Below are 25920 nucleotides of genomic sequence, written 5' to 3'. Positions count from 1 at the left end.
AACAAAGGAAACCATAAACAAGACAAAAAGACAACCCACAGGATGGGAGAAAATATTTGCAAATGAAGCAACAGACAAAGGATTAATTTCCAAAATATACAAACTGCTCATGCAGCTCAACAACAAAAAAACAAAGAACACAATCAAAAAATGGGTGGAAGACCTAAATAGACATTTCAGCAAAGAAGACATACAGATGGCCAAGAGACACATGAAAAGATGCTGAACAGCACTAATTATTAGAGAAATGCCAAACAAAACTGCAATGAAGTATCACCTCACAGCAGTCAGAATGTCCATCATCAGAAAATCTACAAAGAATAAATGCTGGAGAGTGTGCGGAGAGAAGGGAACTCTCTTGCACTATTGGTGGGAATGTAAATTGTTTTGCCACTGTGGAGAACAGCATGGAGGTTCCTTAAAGAACTAAAAATAGAACTACCATATGACTCAGCAATCAGACTACTGGGCATATACCCTGAGAAAACCATAATTCAAAAAGACACATGTGGGACTTCCCTGGTGGCACAGTGGTTAAGAATCCACCTGCCAATGCAGGGGACATGGGTGTGATCCCTGGTCTTGGAAGGTCCCACATGCCACAGAGCAACTAAGTGCGTGTGCCACAACTACTGAGCCTGAGCTCTAGAGCCCATGAACCACAACTACTGGGCCCATGCACCACAACTACTGAAGCCTGCATGTCACAACTTCTGAGCCTGCATGCTGCAACTACTGAAGCCCACATGCCTAGAGCCTGTGCTCCACAACAAGAGAAGCTACTGCAATGAGAAGCCTGTGCACCACAATGAAGAGTAGCCCCCATTTGTCACAACTAGAGAAAGCCTGCACATGGCAATAAAAACCTAATGCAGTCAAAAAATAAATAAATTTTTTTTTAAAAGACACATGTACCCCAATGTTCATTTTAGCACTATTTACAATAGCCAGGACATGGAAACAACCTAAATTCAATTGACAGATGAATGGATAAAGAAGATGTGGTATATATGGTATATATATATAATGGTGTGTGTATATATATATATAAGGGAATATTAACCAACCATAAAAAGAAATGAAATTGGGTCATTTGTAGAGATGTGGATGGACCTAGAGTCTGTTACAGAGTGAAGTAACTCAGAAAGAGAAAAACAAATATCATATATTAATGCATATACATGGAATATAGAAAATGGAAGAGATGAACCTACTTTCAGGGCAGGAATAGAAAGGCAGACATAGAGAATAGACATGTGGATACAGTGGGGAATGGGGAGGGTGGCATGAATTGGGAGATTCCGTTTGACAGAAATACACTACCATGTGTAAAATAGATAGCTGGTGGGAACCTGCTGTACAGCACAGGGAGCTCAACTCTGTGCTCTGTGATGGCCTAGTTGGGTGGGATGGAGGGGCAGGGAGGTCCAAGAGGGAGAGAATATGTGTATGCATATGGCTGATTCACTTCGCTGTGTGGCAGAAACTAACTCAACATTGTAAAGCATTTATATTCCAATTAAATAATAAAGAAATACTCCAAATAAATAAATAAAATTAAAAAAAAAAAAAAAGATGGGAAGAATTCTTGGCTATGTGAGATGGGAAGAATTCTTCCTAAGGATACTCATCCAATAGATACCTTTCAGACCTAATCCTTCTTGATCTCTTAGCAGCTGACAAGTCTCTCCTTCTTAAAATATTCTCTTTTCTTGGCTTTTATTCACCATGCTCTATAGGTTGTTCTCTTAGAACATAAAAGCCATGTTGGCAAAACCAACAATGCTAAGAAGCAGTAAAAAATGTCTGGTCCTCCAGAAATCACAAACACAACTTCTTTGCTAAGAATTAAATGAGACTTATGCTATTGTATAAAACAGTATCCAGACCAGGATAAGGCATTACGTGATGTGGGAAGACATTCAGAAGTCTTTCTGAAACCTTGTAAATGTTACTAAAAGTAATTAAAGTATGTGGGCCGAGTGACTGGATGCAGAATGTCCTGCTTGAGCAGTAGAGGAACTAAGGGTGCTGGGCGTGGAGACCATGGGGGCATAGGCTACCGTGGAAACAGAATATTGACCCTCTCTGGGGGCGCAGCCCCTTTCTCACTTGCACACCTCATATCACCCTGTTTGGCCCTGGAGGATGGCTGGTTAGCCAGAGACGGGTAAGATTCCTCAGGTGATGAACAACCTAAGACAGGCACAGTCGCAGAGGGGCCAACAGGGGTGGGGCACAGACCCTTAATCCTTCTGAGAGAGGTCTCCTGCCCCCAGGGCTGCTTTGCTCTCCACGCCCAGCTCAATTCCACGCCCAGCTCAGATCCACACCCTGCTCAAATCGGACCCAGGAGGCAAACAAAGATCATTGCCCCAGTCATGTGAGGCCTTTGTTTGTTTATTTCAAAGATAACCTTGTTTGTGGGACTAAACTGGGAGTGTTAGACCCTTAGGCTATGCCAAGAACTTAATAAAAGCAACATAGGATCAATCAGCAAGGCTCTTAGTCCTAGAGGTCTTGAGTCCCCCAGTCCCATCTTTCTCTTAAATCTGTGTCTGTGTTTTCTTTAAGCTTGCGGCACCCGTCACTCACCTCGAGTCGCTGAGCTGGTCTCTGCAACATGATTCTAAAAATAAGTTCCTCTATATTTTGTGTCCTAGGCACCTCACCTATGTCACTGTAGCCTGGGCCATGTCAGTTGCTTTTACATGGAAATACATTAAAAATACTTAATTTTATATCTAACATTAGGTATAAAAGAGAGAAGGGGAGGTACTGAAAATGAATATAAGAAGATGGTACAAACTATGTATGTCCAATCAAGAGGATATGTAATATTACATACTCAGATATGAAAATATATACCTATAGGAAACAAAGTAGTGTGGTGTTGGCATAGGAAAAGAAAAACAGGTCAGTAGAACAGATTAGCATCTAGAGATAAAACCATTTATAAAAGATAATCTAGTAAGTAAAAAAGGTGTTATTTCAAATTAATGGAGGAATGATTAACTGCTTATAAATCATAATGGAAAATGGTTAGCCATTTGGAAAAATATGCAGTTATATGCAAGCATAAAATATAAATGGATTAGAGAAATAAATGTGAAAAAGCAAATTACAGAACTATTAGAAGAAAATATGGGAGAATACATCTATAAACCTGGGTTAGTGAAGTCTTCCTGGAAAATAATCAAAGAATGTTAAAAAGAAAATAATAATAAATTTGACTTCCACAAACTTAGCAATTTACACAGAAGAAAAGTCACCATAAACAGAGTTAAAACATAATTAACATATTGAAAGAAAATGTTTATAACCTATACAAGAGACTAGAGATTAACATAACAAATATTTAAAGAATCCTTCCCAATCAATAAGAAATAAACATTTTGATAAAAAGATTAGCAAATAATGTACAGGAAAATAGAGTGGCCAGTAAGCATATGAAAGAGATTTTCAACTTTATTAATAATCAGGAAATTGCAAATTAAAATAATGAAAAAGCTGTTCTGACCCATCAGGCTGGCAAAAAATTAAAAGTTGGGATATCAACTGTTGGCAAAGGTATTCCTTTTATGCAACATTTTAAAAGTACAAATTAATACGTCCATTATTGATGGTGATTTGGCAGATTTAATAGATTTGATAGAGACTGTTGGGAAATGGAATCAATTTAGGACAAAAAATGATTTTCCAGAATATGTAGAAAATATAAAGAATATCTTTCAAAAAGTTGGGGAAATGTTTTTCTAAAAAGAGTCAGATTAATTCAGAAATGAAAAAAATCATAGATAATTACTAAAAACAGACAACATATTATATATTTAACATTTGAATGTGATGTACTTCCCTCAACATGTATAGATGTATACCCTAATCTAAGAGAGCAATTCTTTATCTCAGAAATATGAGTCACCTTTATGAGTCAAAAATATAGGGAGTTCTGGTTCAAGATGGCAATCTAGGAAGATGTGGAAAGCACCTCTTCCCATGTACATACCTACATTTGGAACAGTTTCCTCTGAAAGACTGATACATATGGAACAATTTCCTCTGAAATTTCCTCTGGCTGAGCAACAACAATATATTGGACAAAGGAGTAGATAACCACATCGAAGTGGGCAGCAGGGACTGAGACATGATCTTGCCATAAAACCCACCCCTGGCACAGCAACCCACAACCCATAACCATAGGAGGGAACTCAAAATCCAGAGCTTTTCCCTGAGGAGCAAAGGTTTTGAACCTCACATTGGGCACACCAACTTTAAGACCTGTATCTGAGGGATGAGCCCCCCCAAAAATCTAGCTTTGAAAACCAGCAGAGCTTATGTCCCCAAGACTCACAAGCGTGTAGTGATCTGAAAAACAACTCTTACAGGGCTTGTGCACTGGACTCACCCATGCCAAAGCATAGCTCAGAGGCAGCTGATCATTCTCTGATTATAAGTGAAAGAGGCTCATTTGCATATGTTAAAGGGTTGGCCTGACAGGCAGGCATCTAATTTAACACACACATATAAAAGCCTGCTGGAACACTCTCCAGGGATGGAGACTGGTGGACACTATCTTTAGACTCTCCCTCTGCTTGCTCTAGCTGCCAGGCACCATTTGGGAGCTCTCCCTTGGCCTCACTACAGCCAGCAATCACCTCTGCCACACTGCAGAGACCGGTATCTCCCACAAGGGAGCCTTTACATGCTTTTAGTGCCCTGATTTTTAAAGCTACCACCCAGGGGATGCCTTTTCATCATCTGACTCTGGAGGCAAGGAGAGCTTGAGTTCCTGGTTCCATGGGGCTGTAAAAATCAGAGAGACAACTTTTGGCTGGCTACCACCCCCACGGCATTGCATGGACAGCAGACTGAAACACACACCCAGTGTCTCTGTGAAAGAGGCCCATTTGCTTTTCCTGGAGATTTAGCCTGAGGGGCAGGCTTCTGATTTGACACATATCTAATGGCCTAAGGAAGTGCTCTCAGGGAACAGAGACTGGTGGACACAATCATTGTGCTCTTTCTCTCTCTCTCTCTGCCTTGTTCCAACTCACTGGTATCTCCCAGACAAGAACTTATACATTGTCTGGCACCCCAATTTTTGCAGCTGCTGCCAGAAGACACCTCTTCATGGCCTGGATCTTGTGGCCAGCAGGGCTATGCTTATGGGTCCCACAGAACTGCAACCAATAGGAAAAGCATTCTTAAACAGCTACCACCTCTAGGGCACATCAAGAAGCAACAGACCCAGAAGCTCAATCTCTCTACATCTTAGCACTATATCCCAGAAGAGAGCTTATACACTCACCGGTGCCTCAATTTTTGTGACTACCACCCAGGGACACCTCCATATCACCTGTCTCTGGTAGCCCATGGGACATACACTTGTGGTCTCATATATGTGAATACTTTAAGAACTTCTGCCTGAAGGTCTGGCTTTCAATCAGCCTAAAACTAGGTTCTCACTGAGAGGCCCCCCTTTAGACTGACAGGTCTTGGCACAGCCTCAAATACTTGGAGCTATTAAAAACATAATAGGCTGGACTTCCTAGGTGGCGCAGTGGTAAAGAATCCGCCTGCCAATGCAGGGGACACGGGTTCGAGCCCTGCCCTGGGAAGATTCCACATGCCATGGAGCAACTAAGCCTGTGCGCCACAACTATTGAGCCTGTGCTCTAGAGCCCGTGAGCCACAACTACTGAGCCCATGTGCTGCAACTATTGAAGGCCACGCGCCTAGGGCCCGTGCTCCACAACAAGAGAAGCCACTACAATGAGGAGCCTGCGCACCGCAATGAAAGTAGCTCCCGCTCGCAGCAACTAGAGAAAGCCCACGTGCAGCAACGAAGACCCAAGCAGCCAATAAATAAATAAAATAAATAAATAAAATTATAAAAAAAAACACATAATAGGCTGCTTGGACAATCACAAAGATTTGAGAAACAATCAAGATCTAGGGCAGGGTTGAACAACAAGGTGTATCTCCTACATGAGGCCACTTTTCGAGACTTGAAGAGGTGATTGTTTCATCCAGTGCATAGAAACCAACACAGAATGTCAATTAAAAAATGAAGAAACAGAGGAATGTATTCCAAACTAAAGAATAAAATCTCAAGAAAAGCTTAATGAAATGGAGATAATTTACCTGAAAAAGAGTTCAAAGTAATGGTCATAGAGATGATCACCAAATTCAGAAGAATGTATGAATACAGTGAGAACTTCAACAAAGAGAAAGAAAATATAAGAAAGTACCAAAAAGGTCACAGAGATGAAAAAAATATAACTGAACTGAAAAATACACTGAAGCGGTTCAATAATATGCTAGATGAAGTAGAAGAAAGGATCAATGACCTCAAAAAAACAACAAAAAAAAGACAATGGAACCCACCAAAATCAGAGCAGAAGAAAAAAATAATTTTAAAAAGCAAAGATAGCTTAAGGGACTTGTGAGACAATATCAATCAAACTAACATTTGCATCACAGGGGTCCTTCAAGGAGAAAAGAAAGAGAAAAGCCCAGAAAAATAATTTGAAGAAATAATGGCTGAAAACTTCCCTAACCTGGGGAAGGAAACATACATTCAAATTCAGGAAGCCCAGAGGGTTCCAAGTAAGATTAACCTAAAGAGTCCCACACCAAGACACATTATAATTAAAATGTCAAAAGTTAAAGGAAAGAATCTTAAAAAACATTGAGAAAATAATTTATGTACAAAGGACTATAAACAGATTTTTCAGCAAACTTTGTAGAAGAGAAAATAATGAAATAATATATTCAAAATGCTGAAAGAAAAAACTTCCATCCAAGAATACTCTACTCAGCAAAGTTATCATTCAGAATTGAAGAAGACATAAAGAGTTTTCCAAATAAGGAAAAGCTAAACTAGTTCATCATCACTAAACTGACCTTAAAGGAAATGTTAAAGGGACTTATATGAGCTGAAAAGAAAGGGTGCTAATTAGTAGCAAGAAAAACATATAAAAGAATACATCTCACCAGAAAGGTAAATATATAGTAAATGTAGTAGATTAATCCATTATAAAGGTAGTATGAAGTTTAAAAGACCAAAGTAGTAAAAATAAGTATAACAACAATCATTGAGATACACAAGATAAAAAGATGTAAAATGTGACATCAAAACATAAAACATGGGGAGTAGAGTAGACTGCAATCAAATTTAAGTTATTGGCTTATAATAGTCTGTTACAGACATAAGCTGCTACAAGTAAGCCTCATGGTAACCACAAAGCAAAATATATTTACAATAGATATACAAAAGATAAAAAGAAAGGAATCTAAGCATATTACTAAAGAAAGTTATCAAAAACAAAGGAAAAGAGCAAAAGAAAAATAAAGGAACAGAGAAGAACCACAAAAGAGCCCCCAAACAATGAACAAAATGGCAATAAGTACATACTTATCAATATTACTTTAAGTGTAAATGGGCTGTGGGCTTATCAAATATGATCTTTATACTGTAGAGGTACATTCCCTCTATATCCACTTTGTTGAGCATTTTTGTTAAACATAAATGAGTATTGTATTTTCTCAAATGCTTTTTCTGCATCTGTTGAGATGATAACATGATCTAATTCATCACAGTTTTGGGAGTCCTAGCCACAATAATTAGGCAAGAAAAAGAAATAAAAGGCATTCAAATTTGAAAGGAAGAAGTGAAATTCTACTTGCAGATGACATGAAATTATATATAGAAAACCCTATAGATTCCACCAAAAAACTATTAGAACTAATAAGTGAATTCAGTAAAGTCAAAAAACAAAAAATCAATATACAGAAATCTGTGGCATTTCTATACACTAATAACAAACTATCAAAAAATTAAGGAAACATTCCCATTTATAACTGCATCACAAAGAATAAAATACCTAGGAATATCTAACCAAGGATGTAAAAGACTCTAAACTGGAAACTATAACACATTGATGAAAGAAACTGAAGAGGACACAAATAAATGGAAAGATAGCCCATGTTAGTGGATTAGAAGAAGTAATATTGTTAAAATATACATACTACCCAAAGCAATCTACAGATTCAATGCAATCCCTATCAAAATTCCAATGGCACATTTCACAAAACTGGAACAAACAATCCTAAAATTTGTACGGCTAGGACTTTCACATACATGGATATTAATTAAGACATCCACATTAATTTATGACAAAGGATCAAAGAACATACAATGGAGAAAGAATAGTCTCTTTAATAAATGGTGCTGGGAAAACTGGGCAGCCATATGCAAAAGAATCAAACTGGACAACTATCTTACACCATATACAAAAATTAACTGAAAATGGGTTAAACATTTGAATGTAAGAATGGAAACCATAACATTCCTAGAAGAAAACAGTAACCTCACTGAAGTCAGTCTTAGAAATTTTTTTGTGGATCCACTCCAAAGGCAAGGGAAACAAAAGCAAAAAATAAACAAGTGGGACTATATTAAATTTAAAAGCTTCTGTACAGCAAAGGAAACCATCATCAAAACAAAAAGGCAAAATAATACATTTAATGGAAAAAGATATTTCCAAATCATATATCTGATGAGGGGTTAATATCAAAAATATATAAAGAACTCATACAACAACAAAAAAGCAAACAACCCAATTAAAATGTGAGCAGAGGATCTGAAAGCATATTTTTCCAAAGAAAACATACAGATGGCCAACAGACATGTGAAAAGATGCTCAACATTACTTATTATAAGTGAAATACAAATCAAAATCGCAATGAGATATTACCACACATGTTAGAACGGCTGTTACTGAAAAGACAAGAAATAAGTCTTTGCGAGAATGTGGAGGAAAGAGAACCCCCATCTACTGTGAGGGTGGGAATGTAAATTGGTGCAGCTACTATGGAAAATTGTATGGAAGTTCCTCAAAAATTATGGATAGAACTACCATATGATCCAGCAATTTGACTTCTTGGTATTTATCCAAAGAAAACAAAAATACTACTTCAAAAAGATACATGCACTCCTATGACCATTGCAGCATTATTTACAATATCCAACATATGGGAACAACTTAAGCGTCCATCACTGGATGAATGGATAAAGTAGATGTGGAAGTAGATTAGATAGATAGATAGATAGATAGATAGATAGATAGATAGATAGACAGATAGACAGACAGACAGACATAATGGAATATTATTCAGCCATAAAAAGAAGGAAATCTTGCCATTTGTGACAACATTGATGGCATTATGCTAAGTGAAATAAGTCAGACAGAGAAAGACAAGTACTGTATGATCTCATTTATATGTGGAATCTAAAAAAAAAAAATCCAAGTTCATGGATACAGAGAATAGACTGGTAGTTGCCAGAGGCAGGGGAATGGGAAGTGAGAAATGGGTGCAGGATGTCAAAAGGGACAAAATCCAGTTATAAAATAAGTAAGTCACCAGGATGTAATGTACAGCATGGTGCCTATAGTTAATAATACTGTTATTACATACTTGAAAGTTACTTACAGAGTAAATCTTAAAAGTTCTCATTACTAGAGAAAAAACATTCATTTTGTAACTATGACGGTGATGAATTTGAACTAGACTTATTGTGGTGATCATTTTGCAATATATACAAATATCAAATCATTATATTGTACACCTAAAACTAATATCTTATATGTCAATTATACATATATAAAATATATATATATAAAATGTACATATAGAAAATATACATATATATACACATAGGGCAAAGTCAAGAAATTGCAGTTTTCAGGAGAGAGACTTCCAGAGGAAAACCATGAAAAAACAATAGGTAGCAGAATAAAGACGGAATTTTTTTGTCTATATAGACATAACACAATGTCTCCTATTAGAGTCACCATAATGAAACCTCATAAATGAGTATTGGGACTTAGCTTCCAGTTTCCTTGCTTTATAATTTTATGGTTTTGAAGAAGCAATATTATGGGACAGACTCTTCAGCAGGAGTGAGTAACAATGAAGACAGTCGTTAAGAAAGAGTTATGGTATCTAAGAGTAAAATTATGTACCCACTTCCCAAGGATGAAAACAAAAACCTTTTAAAGTTTAAAAAAGAATTGCTGACTGGAGTTTATAATGTAATTGAGGATATTGTTTTATCACGTGACAACGTCCTCACAATGAAAGATAATTTATGAAAACTGTCAAATGAATAATACTACTAATAAGTGCTATGTTAATTCTAAGGAAAGAGATCTCTGCAGACTAGGGTCCTTACTCAGAGCTTTATAGAAGATTCATAAAAATGGATCTTAATATGAGGCTTTAGAAGGGTGAAAAGAAAAAACAGGAGGATATTCTAGACAAAGAGTCATCTTAGCGTAAAAGAGTAAATTCCACAGGCATGCATCAACATGAATGAATCTCAAAAAGACACAAGGGTTACAAAAGGATACAATAGAATATCATGTATGTATATATTTTAACACTTTTATTAAACTATAATATACATACAGAAAAATACATGTATAATTCATAGGTTTATAGTTTCATGAATTTTCAAACGTTAACATACCCTATAGCCAGCAATGGAATCAAGAAAAGAAAAAACAAAATACTAGTCTGCCTTGAAACCCTTTCCAGGTGCTATGCCCGCTTCATCCCATTCCCACAAAGAGTGGATATCTAAGCTCAGAGATCAGTTTTGCCTAGTTTTTACTTTATATAAATAGAACCACACGTCTATATCCAGCTTCTTTTTTTCTATTGAACAAATTCACATACAATATTATGTACACAGTTTCTGTGTACATAAAATAATGCCATATATTTTATAAATGTATTAATTAGCTACGACTAAGTAACTGTCTTAAAACTTAGCTTTAAAATAATAAACATGGGACTTCCCTGAAGCCGCCATGGTTAAGAAGCCACCTGTGAATTCAGGGGACATGGGTTTGATCCTTGATCCAGGAAAATCCTACATGCCACAGGGCAACTAAGCTCATGCACCACAACTACTGAGCCCACACGCCTCAACTAGTGAAGCCTGCATGCTCTAGGGTCTGCATGCTGCAACTCCTGAGGCTGTGTGCTGCAACTACTAAAGCCCACGTGCCTAGAGCCTGTGCTCTGCAACAAGAGAAGTCACTGCAATGAGAAGACCACGCACCACAATGAAGAGCAGCCCCTGCTCGCCACAACTAGAGAAAGCCGCAACGAAGACCCAATGCAGCCAATAAATAAATAAATAAATAAATATTTTAATCACACAGTTTCTATGGGTCAAGAATTCAGGTGGTGCTTAGCTAGGTGGTTATGGTTCTCCTGAGGTTGCAATCAAAACGGCCAGGGCTACAATCATCTGAAGGCTTGACTGGGGCCAAAGGATCACTTTCCAGAATAGCTCACTCACATGGCTATTAGCATGAGGCTTCAGTTCTTCATAATATGGACCTCTCTATGGGGCTGCTTAAGTGTCTTACATGACAGCTGGCTTCCCACAGAGAGTGGGGAAAGAAGAAGCAAGAGAAGCCACTATGCCTTTTATGACTTTGTCTTAGAAGTCACACACTATCACTTCTACCATATTCTATTTTTCAGAATTGAGAACTATCACTTCCACTAAATTACTGGTTAAAACTGAGACACTAGGTCTAGGCCTTACTTAAAGAGAGAGGAATAAGACTCCATTTTTTGAAGGAAGGCTTGTCAAAGAATATTTGGACAAATTTTTGAACTACTACAAGGGATAATGTAAATGTAGAAAAATATAAAACCATCAATGGAAAACACAGTCGCCAATTTCAATATAGCTGTTAGCTCACCCTAATTGTAACTAGGACAAGAGAAAAGGGAAAGGAAAAGGTAGGGAGTGGCTTTAGCTGTATCTGTACCATTTTACTTCTGTATTTGTTTTCTACTGCTGTACAACAAATTACCATAAAATTGGTATAAGACAACACAAATTTATTATCTCACAATTTGCATGGGTCAGGAGTAGAACAAATTTTAGCTGGGTCTTCTGCTCAAGGTCTCACAGGGCTGAAATCAAGATGTTGGCTGACTATGCCTTCATATGAAGGCTTGGCTAGAAAAAGAACTGCCTCCAAGCTCCTCTAACTTGTTGGCACAATTCATTTCCTTGTGGCTGTATGACTGAGGTTCCCCATTTTTTTGTTCTCAGCCACTAAAGTCCACTTTGTGTTCCTTGACATGTGGCCCTCTCCACAACACGGCAGTTTGCTTCTTCAAAGGCAACAGAATAGCATTTACTATCATTTCTGGTCTCTTTTTAAAGGCTCCTCTGATTAGGTGAGGCTTGCCCAGGATTATCTCCCTTTTGAATAACTCAAAGTCAAATGATTAGGGGCCTTAATTACATCTCAAAAATGCCATATAAAATGACATGATCATAGGAATGATATTTCATCATATTCACAGGTTCTGCCTGCACTCAAGGGGAGGGGATTATACAAGGTGTGTACAACAGGGGGGTGGGAAAATTGAAGGGTATTTTAGAATTCTGCCTACTACAACTTGCTTTTTAAAAAAATTATAAAATGTTAACATCTATTAAATCGATAGTGAGTACATGAATAGCTGTTATCCTCTCTACTTTTTATGTTTGAAATTTTTCAAAAAAAATTTTTTTTAAATTCTAAGTACTTAAGTCTTCAGCAGTCTACATTTTCATGGATTTACAGAAGCTAAGTGAGGAGAGCAAATTAAATAAATATCATCATTAAAGAATTGGATTGCTTTTATTTATCTGGCAGCTATTAAGCCTAAATTGTTACTCTTTCTTACACTGAAACCAAGTTCAAAACACTAAAGAACAATGTGACAAAACACTATAACATAGCAACAGTGGATATATTTGTTGCAATGAGACCCACTGTACTAGTTTTCTGAATGCATTACAATTTATCACAAATTTAGTGGTTTAAAACAACCCATATTTCTGTGGGTCAGGAGTCTGCATATGGTTTAACTGGGTCCTCTATTACGGTCTCAAAGGCTGCAATGAAGGTGTTGACTGGGGTTGGATTCTCATTTGGAGATTCAATTGGGAAAAGATCTGCTTCCAGGCTGTTGGCAGAATTCATTTCCTTATGGCTGTAGAAGTCACAGCAGTTTATTTCTTCAAAGCCAGTAGAGGAGAGAGACTCTTGAAGAAGTCTGCTACAAGACTGAGTATTACATAACGTGATATAATCACAGGAGTAACAGTCCATTAAATTTTCATATTCTATTGGTTAGAAGCAGTAACAGGTCTTGCCCACACTCAAGGTGAGAGGATTAGACAAGGACATGAATACCACCACATCCATGCAGGTTTTGCCCAGTCTGAGGTATTTATAATTTTGAGGATTTTCTTTTTAAAAAATAATGAAGCTATATAAGTGAGAGACCCTGAAGTTTAAGCTTCAATAATTTTATGATAAATCTTCCTTGGACCATGGTATTTCAGTGAAAAATAGAAAAGTTTCTTTTTTCCTATAAAACTTAAAATGTTAATACAAATAAAAATTTTACGTATAGAGACCGTATAAACTGGAAAATGTCAGTGGAAGAAAATCTGTTTAAATGAATTCTTCATTTGAGGATTTAAATTCTAAGTTGCACAAAGACATAAAATTATTAAATATGATGATACCATCAAGTTTTAATAAAAGAATAAAACAAAACCATACTACTTTATCTTATTTACAGTTCTATACCATAACCTTCAAAGACTATTCTTTTTTATATATATATATATAATAGGTCATCTGTTTATTCTCCCAGTCAGAGACTATTCTTAGTAAGAATATAGTCATTGAACAGTCTGTCAATTTTTTGATATAGTGATATTTTAGGTTTTCAAAAAGAATTTTTTAATTTTAACAATTCTTTTAAGCAACCACATAAAATTCAGTAAGACTGTTTCTTCTAAAATCAGTGTCCAACATAAGCACACAAAACCACAGAATAATTTTTAAAAGTGTAGTGTCTTCTAAACAAGCTGGGTCAGTAATACCACATACCTATTCTATCATATGATGCAAGCCTTTTTTTCCTAACTTTTGGACAAGCGTGAGTTTGATCCTTTTCCTTTGATTTCTCTTTCTTCATATGAGGCACTGGTTCTGGAACAAGTATATCTTGTTGAGTTTTACTTTCTTGAAGGTAATCTGAAAATGAAACCATTATTAACTGAATAACCAGCATGAGCTATAAATAATACCACATAATTTCACATACCAAGCAATATAGTTGATCATTACAGCACAGCATTTGAGAGCACAGGCTGAGTCAAACTGCATTGGTTCCAAGCTCAATTACAAGCCTTTACCACACACAGTTCTGTGATTTACTTTCTAATTACCTGTCTGCCTTACCTTACTCACCTTTGAATTGAAGATTGTTACTGTAGGAACCTCAGAGGTTTGTTATGAGGATTAAATTAATCAACATGTTTAAAGCACATAGTAAGCAAGTGGTTACTAAGGTAAATGTTAATGATCTTATTATTACAACAAATCATTTAAATGTGAATCCTCACATGAAATATATATATACAAAACCATTTTATTAACTGTAATTTAGTAACTGAGCCTAGAAAATGCCGGAAAGTAGCATAGGGCCTATTTCTCACATTCGTTCTATGATTTACCTGATGGTGGATTTTCAATGTGTATAAGAATGGGGAAATTACTGAACACAGGGTTTTTTTTTTTTAAAGCAAGTAAATTTTACTTTTTCTATTCAGTGATTTAGCAAATATTTATGTAGTACAAGGCATAGAGTTACAATCAAGCAGGGGATAAGACACAATAATTACAAACAAAACTAAATACAAATGATATACGCAGTAAGTTCTACTTCAGCCAATAGCTCTAATTCAGAAGAGAGAATTTCCCATCTGTATAATCAGAGGGGAATATACACCTTTCCTGTTCCAAAGAATCAAATGTTGAACAAGGGGAAGGTTTTTAATTGTGGGGTAGGATACAAGACTGGGATGAGGAAAAGATACAGAAGGACTGTTCAGCAGAGCATGATGAGAAAATGTGGGCTTTGGTGGGCAGTTTGTGTGAGATAATTAAGAAAACCTTCCTTTGTCTTTAACATCTATTCCAAGAGTTTCTCCCACCTCCTTGCCTTAATTGAAACCTACTTATTTCCTAACACTGAACTAACATGCAACCCCCTCAAGTAGTGGTTATTTATACACCAACACCCCATACACCTCAAGATTGGAAAATGGCTTGTTCTCCTCCTTGCTCCCCATTTACCGCTTCCAAATCATTACAACTTCCCCTCTTTAAAAACAGATGCTACTCCTCTGAAGTTTATGCCTTTTTGTTATATCATATTCTTCCATTCTTCATTGACATCCACTAATTGCCTGATCACTCAATTAATCTAGAACTCTGGCTCCTGGGAGGGCTTACTTTCTTTGCATTAAATCTGCCATCATTCCAGAAGATTCTACTGTTCATGAATTAAAACCTCTCTGATACCATGCACCTCTCCCCCAATTTGTAGACATCCTCTCATCTCTAGTCTACTTCAACTAACTAACCCAAGATTATATCCTTTTTTTTAAGAACTTTTATTGATATAATTGACATACAATAAACTGTATACATTTAAAATGTACAATTTGATATTTTTTTCTTATTAGTAATGTATATATGACAATCGCTATCTCCCAATTCTACCCACTCGAACCCCCGCCCCTCCACCCTACCCCCTATTACCTACCCCCGCTTTCCCCACTTAGCATCCATATGTTTGTTCTCTACATCTGTGTCTCTATTTCTGCCTTGCAAACTGGTTGATCTGTACCATTTTTCTAGATTCTGCATATATGCATTAATATACCATATTTGTTTTTTCTATTTCTGACTTACTTCATTCTGTATGACAGACTCTAGGTCCATCCGTGTCTCTACAAATGTCCCAGTTTCATTGCTTTTTACAGCTGAGCAATATTCCATTGCATAAATCTACCACATCTTCTTTATCCATTCATCTGTTGATGGACATTTAGGTTGCTTCAATGATCTGGCTATTGTAAATAGTGCTGCAATGAACATTGGGGTGCATTTGTCTTTTTGAATTATGGTGCTCTCTGGGTATATGCCCAGTATTTGGATTGATGGGTCATATGGTAACTCTATTTTTAGTTTTGTAAGGAACCTCCATACTGTTCTCCATAGTGGCTGTATCAATTTACATTCCCACCAACAGTGTAAGAGCGTTCCCTTTTCTCCACACCCTCTCCAGCATTTACGGTTTGTAGAGTTTCTGATGATGCCCATTCTAACCAGTGTGAAGTGATACCTCATTGTAGTTTTGATTTGCATTTCTCTGATAATTAGTGATGTTAAGCAGCTTTTCATGTGCCTCTTGGCCATCCGTATATCTTCTTTGGAGAAATGCCAATTTAGGTCTTCTGCCCATTTTTGGATTGGGTTGTTTGTTTTTTTGATATTGAGCTGGATAAACTGTTTATATATTTTGGAGATTAGTCCTTTGTCTGCCGATTAGTTTGCAAATATTTTCTCCCATTCTGAGGACTGTCTTTTTGTCTTGCATATAGTTTCCTCTGCTGTGCAAAAGCTTTTAAGTTTCATTTGGTCCCACTTATTTTTATTTTTATTTCCATTACTCTAGGAGGTGGGTCAAAAAAGATCTTGCTGTTATTTACGTCGAAGAGTGTTCTTCCTATGTTTTCCTCTAAGAGTTTTATAGTGTTAGGCCTTACATTTAGGTCTTTAATCCATTTTGAGTTTATTTTTGTGTATGGTGTTAGGGAGTGTTCTAATTTCATTCTTTGACATTGTTGTCCAGTTTTCCCAGCACCACTTATTGAAGAGGCTGTCTTTTTTCCACCATATATCCTTGCCTCTTTTGTCATAGATTAGTTGACCATAGTTTATCTCTGGGCTTTCTATCCTGTTCTATTGATCTATATTTCTGTTTTTGTGCCAGTACCATGCTGTCTTGATTACTGTAGCTTTGTAGTATAATCTGAAGTCAGGGAGTCTGACTCCTCCAGCTCCATTTTTTCCCCTCAAGATTGCTTTGGCTATTCGAGGTCTTTTGTGTCTCCATACAAATTTTAGGATATTTTGTTCTAGTTCTGTAAAAACTGCCATTGGTAATTTGATAGGGATTGCACTGAATCTGTAGATTGCTTTGGGTAGTATACTCATTTTCACAATGTTGATTCCTCCAGTCCAAGAATGTGGTATATCTCTCCATCTGTCTGTGTCGCCTCTGATTTCTTTCATGAGTGTCTTATAGTTTTCTAAGTACAAGTCTTTTACCTCCTTAGTTTTATTCCTAGGTATTTTATTCTTTTTGTTGCAGTGGTGAACGGGACTGTTTTAATTTCTCTTTCTGATCTTTTGTTGTTAGTGTATAGAAATGCAAGAGATTTCTGTGTGTTAACTTTGCAACTTTACCAAATTCACTGATTAGCTCAAGTGGTTTTCTGGTGGCATCTTTAGGATTTTCTATGTATAGTATCATGTCATCTGCAAACAGTGACAGTTTTACTTCCTCTTTTCCAATTTGGATTCCTTTTATTTCTTTTTTCTTCTCATTGCTGTGGCTAGGACTTCCAAAACTATGTTGATTAGTAGTGGTGAGAGTGGACATCCTTGTCTTGTTCTTGATCTTTGAGGGAATGCTTTCAGTTTTTCACCATTAAGATTAATGTTTGCTGTGGGTTTGTCATATATGGCCTTTATTATGTTGAGGTAGGTTCCCTCTATGCCCACCTTCTGGAAAGTTTTTATCATAAATGGGTGTTGAATTTTGTCAAAAGCATTTTCTGCATCTATTGAGATGATCATGTGTTTTTTATCCTTCAGTTTGTTAATATGGTGTATCACACTGATTGGTTTGCGTATATTGAAGAATCCTTGCATTCCAGGGATAAACCCCACTTGTCCACGGTGTATGATCCTTTTAATGTGTTGTTGGATTCTGTTGGCTAGTATTTTGTTGAGGATTTTTGCATCTAAATTCATCAGTGATATTGGTCTATAATTTTCTTTTTTTGTAGTATCTTTGGTTTTGGTATCAGGGTGATGGTGGCCTCATAAAATGAGTTTGGGAGTGTTCCATCCTCTGAAATTTTTTGGAAGAGTTTGAGGAGGATGGGTGTTAGCACTTCTCTAAATGTTTGATAGAATTCACCTGTGAATCCATCTGGTCCTGGACTTTTGTTTGTTGGAAGGTTTTTAATCACAGTTTCAATTTCATTACTTGTGATTGGTCTGTTCATATTTTTATTTATTCCTGATTCAGTCTTGGAAGGTTATACCTTTCTAAGATTCTGTCCATTTCTTCCAGGTTGTCCATTTTATTGGCATATACTTGCTTGTAGTAGTCTCTTATGATGCTTTTTATTTCTGCGGTATCCATTGTAACTTCTCCTGTTTCATTTCTAATTTTATTGCTTTGAGTCCTCTCACTCTTTTTCTTGATGAGTCTTGCTAAAGGTTTATCAATTTTGTTTATCTTTTCAAAGAACCAGCTTTTAGTTTTATTGATTTTTGCTATTGTTTTCTTTGTTTCATTTATTTCTGTTCTGATCTTTATGATTTCTCTCCATCTACTAACTTTGGGTTTTGTTTGCTCTTCTTTCTGTAGTTTCTTTAGGTGTATGGTTAGATTGTTTATTTGGGATTTTTCTTGTTTCTTGAGGTATGACTGTATTGCTAAAAACTTCCCTCTTAGAACTGCTTTGGCTGCATCCTATAGGTTTTGGATCGTTGTGTTTTCATTGTCGTTTGTGTCTAGGTATTTTTTAATTTCCCCTTTGATTTCTTCAGCGATCTCTTGGTTATTTAGTAGCAATATTGTTTAGCCTCCATGTGTTCCAAGATTATATCCTAAGGCTTGTCATCATTGGCCTTTATCCTCCCAGCTTGCTTATTACTCCCAATATCACCATTTTTTGACCTGTTTAGTACCTCCAGTTCACTGCCCCATTACTTTCTTACAATCCATCAACTTTCTATTTTTTTCATTTTTCTCTTTATCCAGCTGAGGTTGTCTTTCAACAACACTCTTGCCAACATCCTAAACTCTCCCTTTCTTTTGGTCTCACCTATATGGCAAAACACCAGCGCTGGATAAACCCAACTCTGTGTGTCCTCTGTGCTTACATCTGCACAGTCTAGTATTATTAACAGATTAATAACCACCAAAATTCACATTAATTAACCACAAATAGACCCTGAACAAAAACCTGAAATCTTATGTTTGTCTGGTTAACTTGCTCTTCTGACTTTTCAATGACTATTTCAGATTTTCTCCACACTCCTCAAATCTCAAATCATTACATTTCAATCTCTCAATTTCAACTGATTTCATGACAACACTTCTTCAGCAAACATAAAAGGCATCAGATAGGAATTCCTTCAGCTAGCTGTTGCCAAATATGCCAAGCAACCCACATTTGCACTAATGCTTTCCTCTCGCCCTCCTTACTTAATAAAGGAGGTGTCTATTTCTCCTCCCATACAAAACCAATCCTTCTACCTTTTGTTAGACACATCCCCTCATGCCTACACTATTAACTATTCCTTTTTTCTTTTTCCTATCCAAGCAGATCCTAGATTAAATAAAAACCTATTCCTAAACCACTTCTCAATCTTTTAAGTGCCTTTCTTCACAGTCAAAATTCTTGAAAGAGTTGCATATAGTCACTATTCTATTTCTTCATCAACTATCCACCTCTTAATCCTTTCCAGTCTGACTTTGGAACTCCACTACAACAATACTCAAGTTAACTTATCCTTCAGGTCAATAAATTCAATGGATATTTTCAGTCCTCATTTTACTAGCCTTACCAGTGTTATTTGATACTTTAGACCACGTCTTCCTTTTTTTTACTGAGATATAACTAACAAATAACATTATATTAGTTTCCTGTATGCAATAAAATGACTCAATATTTGTATACATTGCAAAATGATCACCATAATTTTTCTTTTTTTAAATTAATTTTTATTGGAGTATAGTTGATTTACAATGTTGTGTTAGTTTTTGTTGTTCAGCAAAGTGAATCAGTTATACATATACATATATCTACTCTTTTTTAGATTCTTTTCCCATATAGGTGATTACAAAGTATTGAGTAGAGTTCCCTGTGCTATAGTGTAGGTTCTTATTAGTTATTTATTTTATATATAGTAGTGTGTATATGTCAATCCCAATCTCCCAATTTATCCCTCCCCACAGGTATCTTCCAAAAAGTGGCTGGAAAGAGATTTATGAATTTATTAAAGTTAAATTTTGTGAACTTAACATTAGTTATGGAAATGCAACTCATAGTTACAGCAGCTCAACTTGCCATGCAGACAGCAATATTGAATGAAGGTCAGAAAAAAATTCCACTTAGGGAGAAATGATTGCATATCTATATATAACAATAACATAGTGATTAACAGTGTGGGCTTTGGAGTCAGAGAGGCTTTGGTTTGAACTCTGGCTGTGCCAATCATTTACGCCTTCATTCATTCTGTGATCTTTACTGATACTCCATCACCAGGGACACAGTGATGAACAAAATAGGCATTTTCCTGCCTCTATGGACTTCATAGTCTAGTGCGGGACACAGATATTAAGTAAATAATCATATAAACAAATAATAGTTAATTTGGTGATAACACGATAAGTATTGGTTGACATGAGCATGCATAACACAGGAAAATAATTTAGATTGAAGCTCAGGGAACATTGATTTAAAGACTGAAAATAGAGGACTTCCCTGGTGGTCCAGTGGTTAAGACTCCGCACTCCCACTGCAGGGGGCCCAGGTTTGATCCCTGGTCAGGAAACTAGATCCCACATGCCACAACTAAGACCTGGTGCAGCCAATAATTCTAATTAACATCCATCACCACACATAGTTACAAATTTTTTCTTTATATGAGAACTTTTAAAATTTACTCTCTTATTATTAACAATGGTTACCATGTTGTAAATGATAGATCTTCAATTTATGATGCCAAAATGTCCTGACAAATACATAGTAAGTGGAAAATATCATGTCAAAAATGCACTTAACACACCTAACCTATCAAACATCATAGCTTAGCCTAGCCTACCTTGAATGTGCCCAGAACATTTACATTAGCCTACAGTTGGGCAAAATCATCTAACATAAAGCCTATTTTATAATAAAAATGTTGAATATCTTATGTAATTTATTGAATATTGTACTGAGAGTGAAAAACAAAATGGTTGTATGGGTACAGAATGGTTATAAGTGTGTTGGTTATTTACCCTTGTGATTGTGTGGGTGACTGGGAGCTGTGGCTCGCTGCTTCTGCCCAGCATTATGAGGGAATATTGTACCACATATCATAGCCCAGGAAAAGATCAAAATTCAAAGTATGGTTTCTACTGGATGTGTATTTTGCACCATCATAAAGTCAAAAAATCCCAAGTTGAACCATCCTTAAGTCGAGGACTATATGTACATCCCCATGCCTTATTTATTTTATGACTGAAAGTTCATACCTTTTGAACAACTTCACCCATTTTTGTCCATCACCCACCCTCTGCCGCTGGCAACCACCAATCTGTTCTCTGTATCTATGAGTTTAGGTTTTTTTTCCATATATAAGTGAGACCATACAGTATTTGTCTTTCTGTATGACATCTCACTTAGCATAATGCCCTAAAGCCCATCCATGTTGTTGCAAATGGCAAGATTTCCTTTTTTATGGCTGAATAGTATTCCAATATATGTATTATATTTTCTTTATTCATTCATCCATCAGTGGACACGTAGGTTGTTTCCATGTTTAGGCTATGGAAAATAATGTTGCAATGAACATGGGGGTGCATATATCATTTCAAGTTAGAGTTTTCATTTCCTCAGATAAACATTGGGTTGGTCAAAAAGTGCCTTCAGTTTTTAAGTAAAAATAAGGTACATTTTTCATTTTCACCAAGAATATTATTGAACAATGTATTCACCCTTTTGTGTTATTACCATCTGCCATTTTTCAAGCAACTTCATAATTCCATCTTCCCCAAAGTTTTTATTTTTTTGAGCAAAGAACTGTTCCAGGTGTCTTTTATATCTTCCAGGGAAATGAAATCTTTTCCATTAAGAACATTTTGTAAAGACCGAAATAAATGGAAACCTGAAGGTGCAATGTGTGGTGAATATGGCAGATGAATCAGACCTTCCCAGCCAAGCTGAAACAGTTTTTTGCCTGGTCATCAAAGAAACATGCAGTCTTGCATTATCCTGATGGAAGATTATGCGTTTTCTGTTGACTAACTCTGGACACTTTTCGTCAAGTGCTGCTTTCAGTTGGTCGAATTGGAAGCAGTACTTCTTGGAATTAATTGCTTGATTTTCCAGAAGGGGCTCATAAAGAGGACTCCCTTCCAATCCCACCACATATACAACATCACCTTCTTTGGATGAATACTGGCCTTTGGTGTGGTTGGTGGTGGTTCATTTCGCTTGCCCCATGATCTCTTCCATTCCATATTATTGTAGAGTACCCACTTTTTAACACCTGTCACAATATGTTTTAAAAAGAGAACATTTTCATTATGTTTAAGTAGAGAATCACATGCAGAAATACAGTCAAGAAGGGTTTTTTTTTTGCTTAATTTATGTGGAACCCAAGCATCAAAGCAATTAACATAACCAAGCTAGTGCAAATGATTTTCAATGCTTGATTTGCATATTTTGTGTATGTCAGTTATCTCCCACTTGGTATAACACTGATTGTTCTCAATTAATGTCTCGATTTGATAGGTGTCAACTTTAACTGGTCTACCCAACCATGCAGCAACATCCAGTGAGAAATCTCCAGCATGAAACTTCGCAAACCACTTTTGACATGTTCGATCAGTTGCAGCACCTTCTCCATATACTGCACAAATCTTTTTTTGCATTTCAGTTGCGTTCTTACTTTTCTTGAAATAATAAAGCATAATCTGCTGAAAATGTTGCTTTTTTCTTCCATCTTCAATATTAAAATGACCACACAAAAATTCACCAACTTTCATAATTTTTAAATGCATGCCAATATTACAGCTTTCACATACAATCTAACAAAATTGTTTCAAATGAAGTTAAAGACAACTAAGTGCTACTAGAGCCATCTTACAGAAAAAAATGAATAAACCTTTTGGCCAGCCCAATATCAAGAAGTAGGGCTGCTAAATCACACGGCAACTCTATTCTTAGTTGTTCAAGGAAGCCCAATACTGTTTTCCATAGTGGTTACACTAATTTAGATTCCCACAAACAGTATACAAATGTTCCCTTTTCTCCACATCCTTGCAAACGCTCATTATTTCTTATCTTTTTGATAATAGCCATTCTGACAGGTGTGAAGTGATATCTCATTGTGATTTTGATTTGCATTTCTCTGATGATTAGCGATGTTGAGGCTCTTTTCATGTACCTGTTGGCCATTTGTATATCTTCTTTGAAAGAAATGTCTATTCACATCCTCTGCCCATGTTTTAATCAGGTTGCTTGTTTTTTGCTATTGAGTTGTATGAGTTCTTTATATATTTTGGATATTAACATCTTATTAGATATAAGTTTTTTTATAAATTTATTTATTTATTAGCTGAGTTGGGTCTTCGTGCTGCTGTACGCAGACTTTCTCTAGCTGTGGTGAGTGAGGGCTACTCTTCATTGTGGTGTGCGGGCTTCTCATTGCGGTGGCTTCTCTTGTTGTGGAGCACTGGCTCTAGGCACATGAGCTTCAGTAGTTGCAGCACATGGGCTCAATAGCTATGGCTCATGGGCTCTGGAGCGCAGGCTCAGTAGTTGTGGCACCTGGGCTTAGTTGCTCCAGGGCATGTGGGATCATCCCAGACCAGGGCTCAAACCCATGTCTCTTGCATTGGCAGGTGGATTCTTAACCACTGCACCACCAGGGAAGTCCCTAGATATATGATTTGTAAATATTTACTACCATTTGTTAGAGTGTCCTTTCATTTTCTTGACAGTTTCCTTTGGTGTGCAGAAACTTTTAGTTTTATGTAGTACCACTTGTTTATTTTTGCTTTTGTTGCCTTTGCTTTTGGTGTCAAATTCAAAAAATCGTCACTAACGTCAGTGTCAAGGAGATTTCTACCTGTTTCCTTTCAGGAGTTTTATTGTCTTCAGACATTATGTTCAAGTCTTGAAACCATTTCTTGTTAATTTTTGTGTATTGTGTAAGATAGTGGTCTAGTTTCATTCTTTGAAAACTGGCTGCCCAATTTCCCCAACACCTTTTATTAAAGAGACTGTCCTTTCTGCACTGTATATTCTTGGCTCCTTTGTCAAATTAACTGACCATTTATGCATTGGCTTATTTCTAGGCTCTCTCTTCTGATCCATTGATCTATTTGTCTGTTAATATATCATATTGTTCTGATTAGTACAGCTTGGTAATATAGTTTGAAATTAGAAAATGTGATACCTCCAACTCTGTTCTTTGTTCTCAAGATTGCTTTAGCTATTTGCGGGCTACTGTGGCGCCACACAAATTTTAGGATTTGTTTTTTTTTCTATTTCTGTGAAAAATGTCACTGGAATTTTGATAGGAGTTGCATTAAATCTGTAGATTGCTTTAGGTAGTATGGACGTTTTAACAACATTATTTATATCATTATTTTTATTTATATTATTATTATTCTAATCCACAACCAGAGAATATCTTTCCATTAATTTGTGGCTTTTTCAGTTTCTATAATCAATGTCTTCTAGTTTTCAGTGTACAGGTATTTCATCTCCTAGGTTAAATTTATTCCTAGGGATTTTTTTGGATGTGATTGTAAATAAGATTTTTTTTTACACTTCTCTTTCTGATAGCTCATTACTAGCGTATAGAAGTGCAACAGATTATTGTGCATTGATTCTGTGTCCTCCAACTTTACTGAACATGTTTATGGTTCTAACAGTTTTTGGTAGAGTCTTTAGGGTATTCTACACATAATATCATGTCATCTGCAAATATGACAGTTTTGCTTCTTCCTTTCCAATTTGGATGCCTTTTTTCCCTAAATACTCCAGCTAGGACTTCTAATACGATGTTGAATAAAAGTGCCAAGGCTGGGCATCCTTGTTTTGATTTTGATCTTAAAGGAAAAGCTTTTCACTGTTGAGTATAATGTTATCTGAGGGCTTATCATATATAGTCTTCACTAGGTTATGTTCCCTTTACACCCACCTTATTGAGCTTCTTTTTTTTAAATCATAAATGGATGTTGAATTTCATAAAGTGCTTTTTCTGAACCTATTGAGAGGATCATATGATTTGCATCCTTCATTTTGGTAATGTGGTGTATCAAATTCATTGGTTTGAACCATCCATTGCTGAACCATCCTTGCATCCTTGAAATAAAGCCCACCTGATGATGGTTTATGATCATTTTAATGTATGTCAAATTTGGTTTGCTAATATTTTGTTGAGAAAATTTTGTATCTAATTTTATCAGTGATATCGGTCTGTAATTTTCTATTCTTGTTGTATCCTTGTCTGGTTTTGATATCAGGGTAATGCTGGCCTCATAAAATAAGTTTGGAAGTGTTACCACCTCTTCAATTTTTTTGGAAAAATTTGAGAATGATTGGTATTAATAGTTCTTTAAATATTCAGTAGAATTCAGGGTAAAGCCATCTGGTCCTGAAATTTTATTTGTTGAGAGGTTTTTGATTACTGATTCAAATCCTTACTATTAATTTCTTCCTCATTCAGTCTGAGTAGGTTGTACATTTCTAGAAATTTATCCATTTCTTCTAGGTTGTCCAAGGAGCTGGCACATAATTGCTCAAAGTAGTATTTTATGACCCTTTTTATTTCTGTGGAATCAGTTATAATGTTTCCTCTTTCATTTCTGATTTTATTTATTTGAGTCTTCAATTTTTTTCATGGTGAGTCTAGCTAAAGGTTTGCAGATTTTGTATACCTTTTC

The 25920-nt window shown here is 36.2% G+C and overlaps 1 protein-coding gene across 1 annotated transcript in view; it reads right to left on the bottom strand.

The window, feature by feature from the left end:
- DNAH14 (dynein axonemal heavy chain 14) overlaps positions 1-25920 on the bottom strand; it is a 537201-nt gene that overhangs the window by 499981 nt on the left and 11300 nt on the right. The window contains exon 3 of the mRNA XM_057727198.1: positions 13989-14137. Coding sequence (XP_057583181.1) covers positions 13989-14137 — 149 coding nt within the window. The remainder of the gene's footprint in view (positions 1-13988; positions 14138-25920) is intronic.

Source organism: Hippopotamus amphibius, chromosome 3 (genome assembly GCF_030028045.1).
Source record: "Hippopotamus amphibius kiboko isolate mHipAmp2 chromosome 3, mHipAmp2.hap2, whole genome shotgun sequence".
Classification (NCBI taxonomy): Eukaryota; Metazoa; Chordata; class Mammalia; order Artiodactyla; family Hippopotamidae; genus Hippopotamus; species Hippopotamus amphibius.
This window is presented reverse-complemented; position numbering and strand designations above follow the sequence as displayed.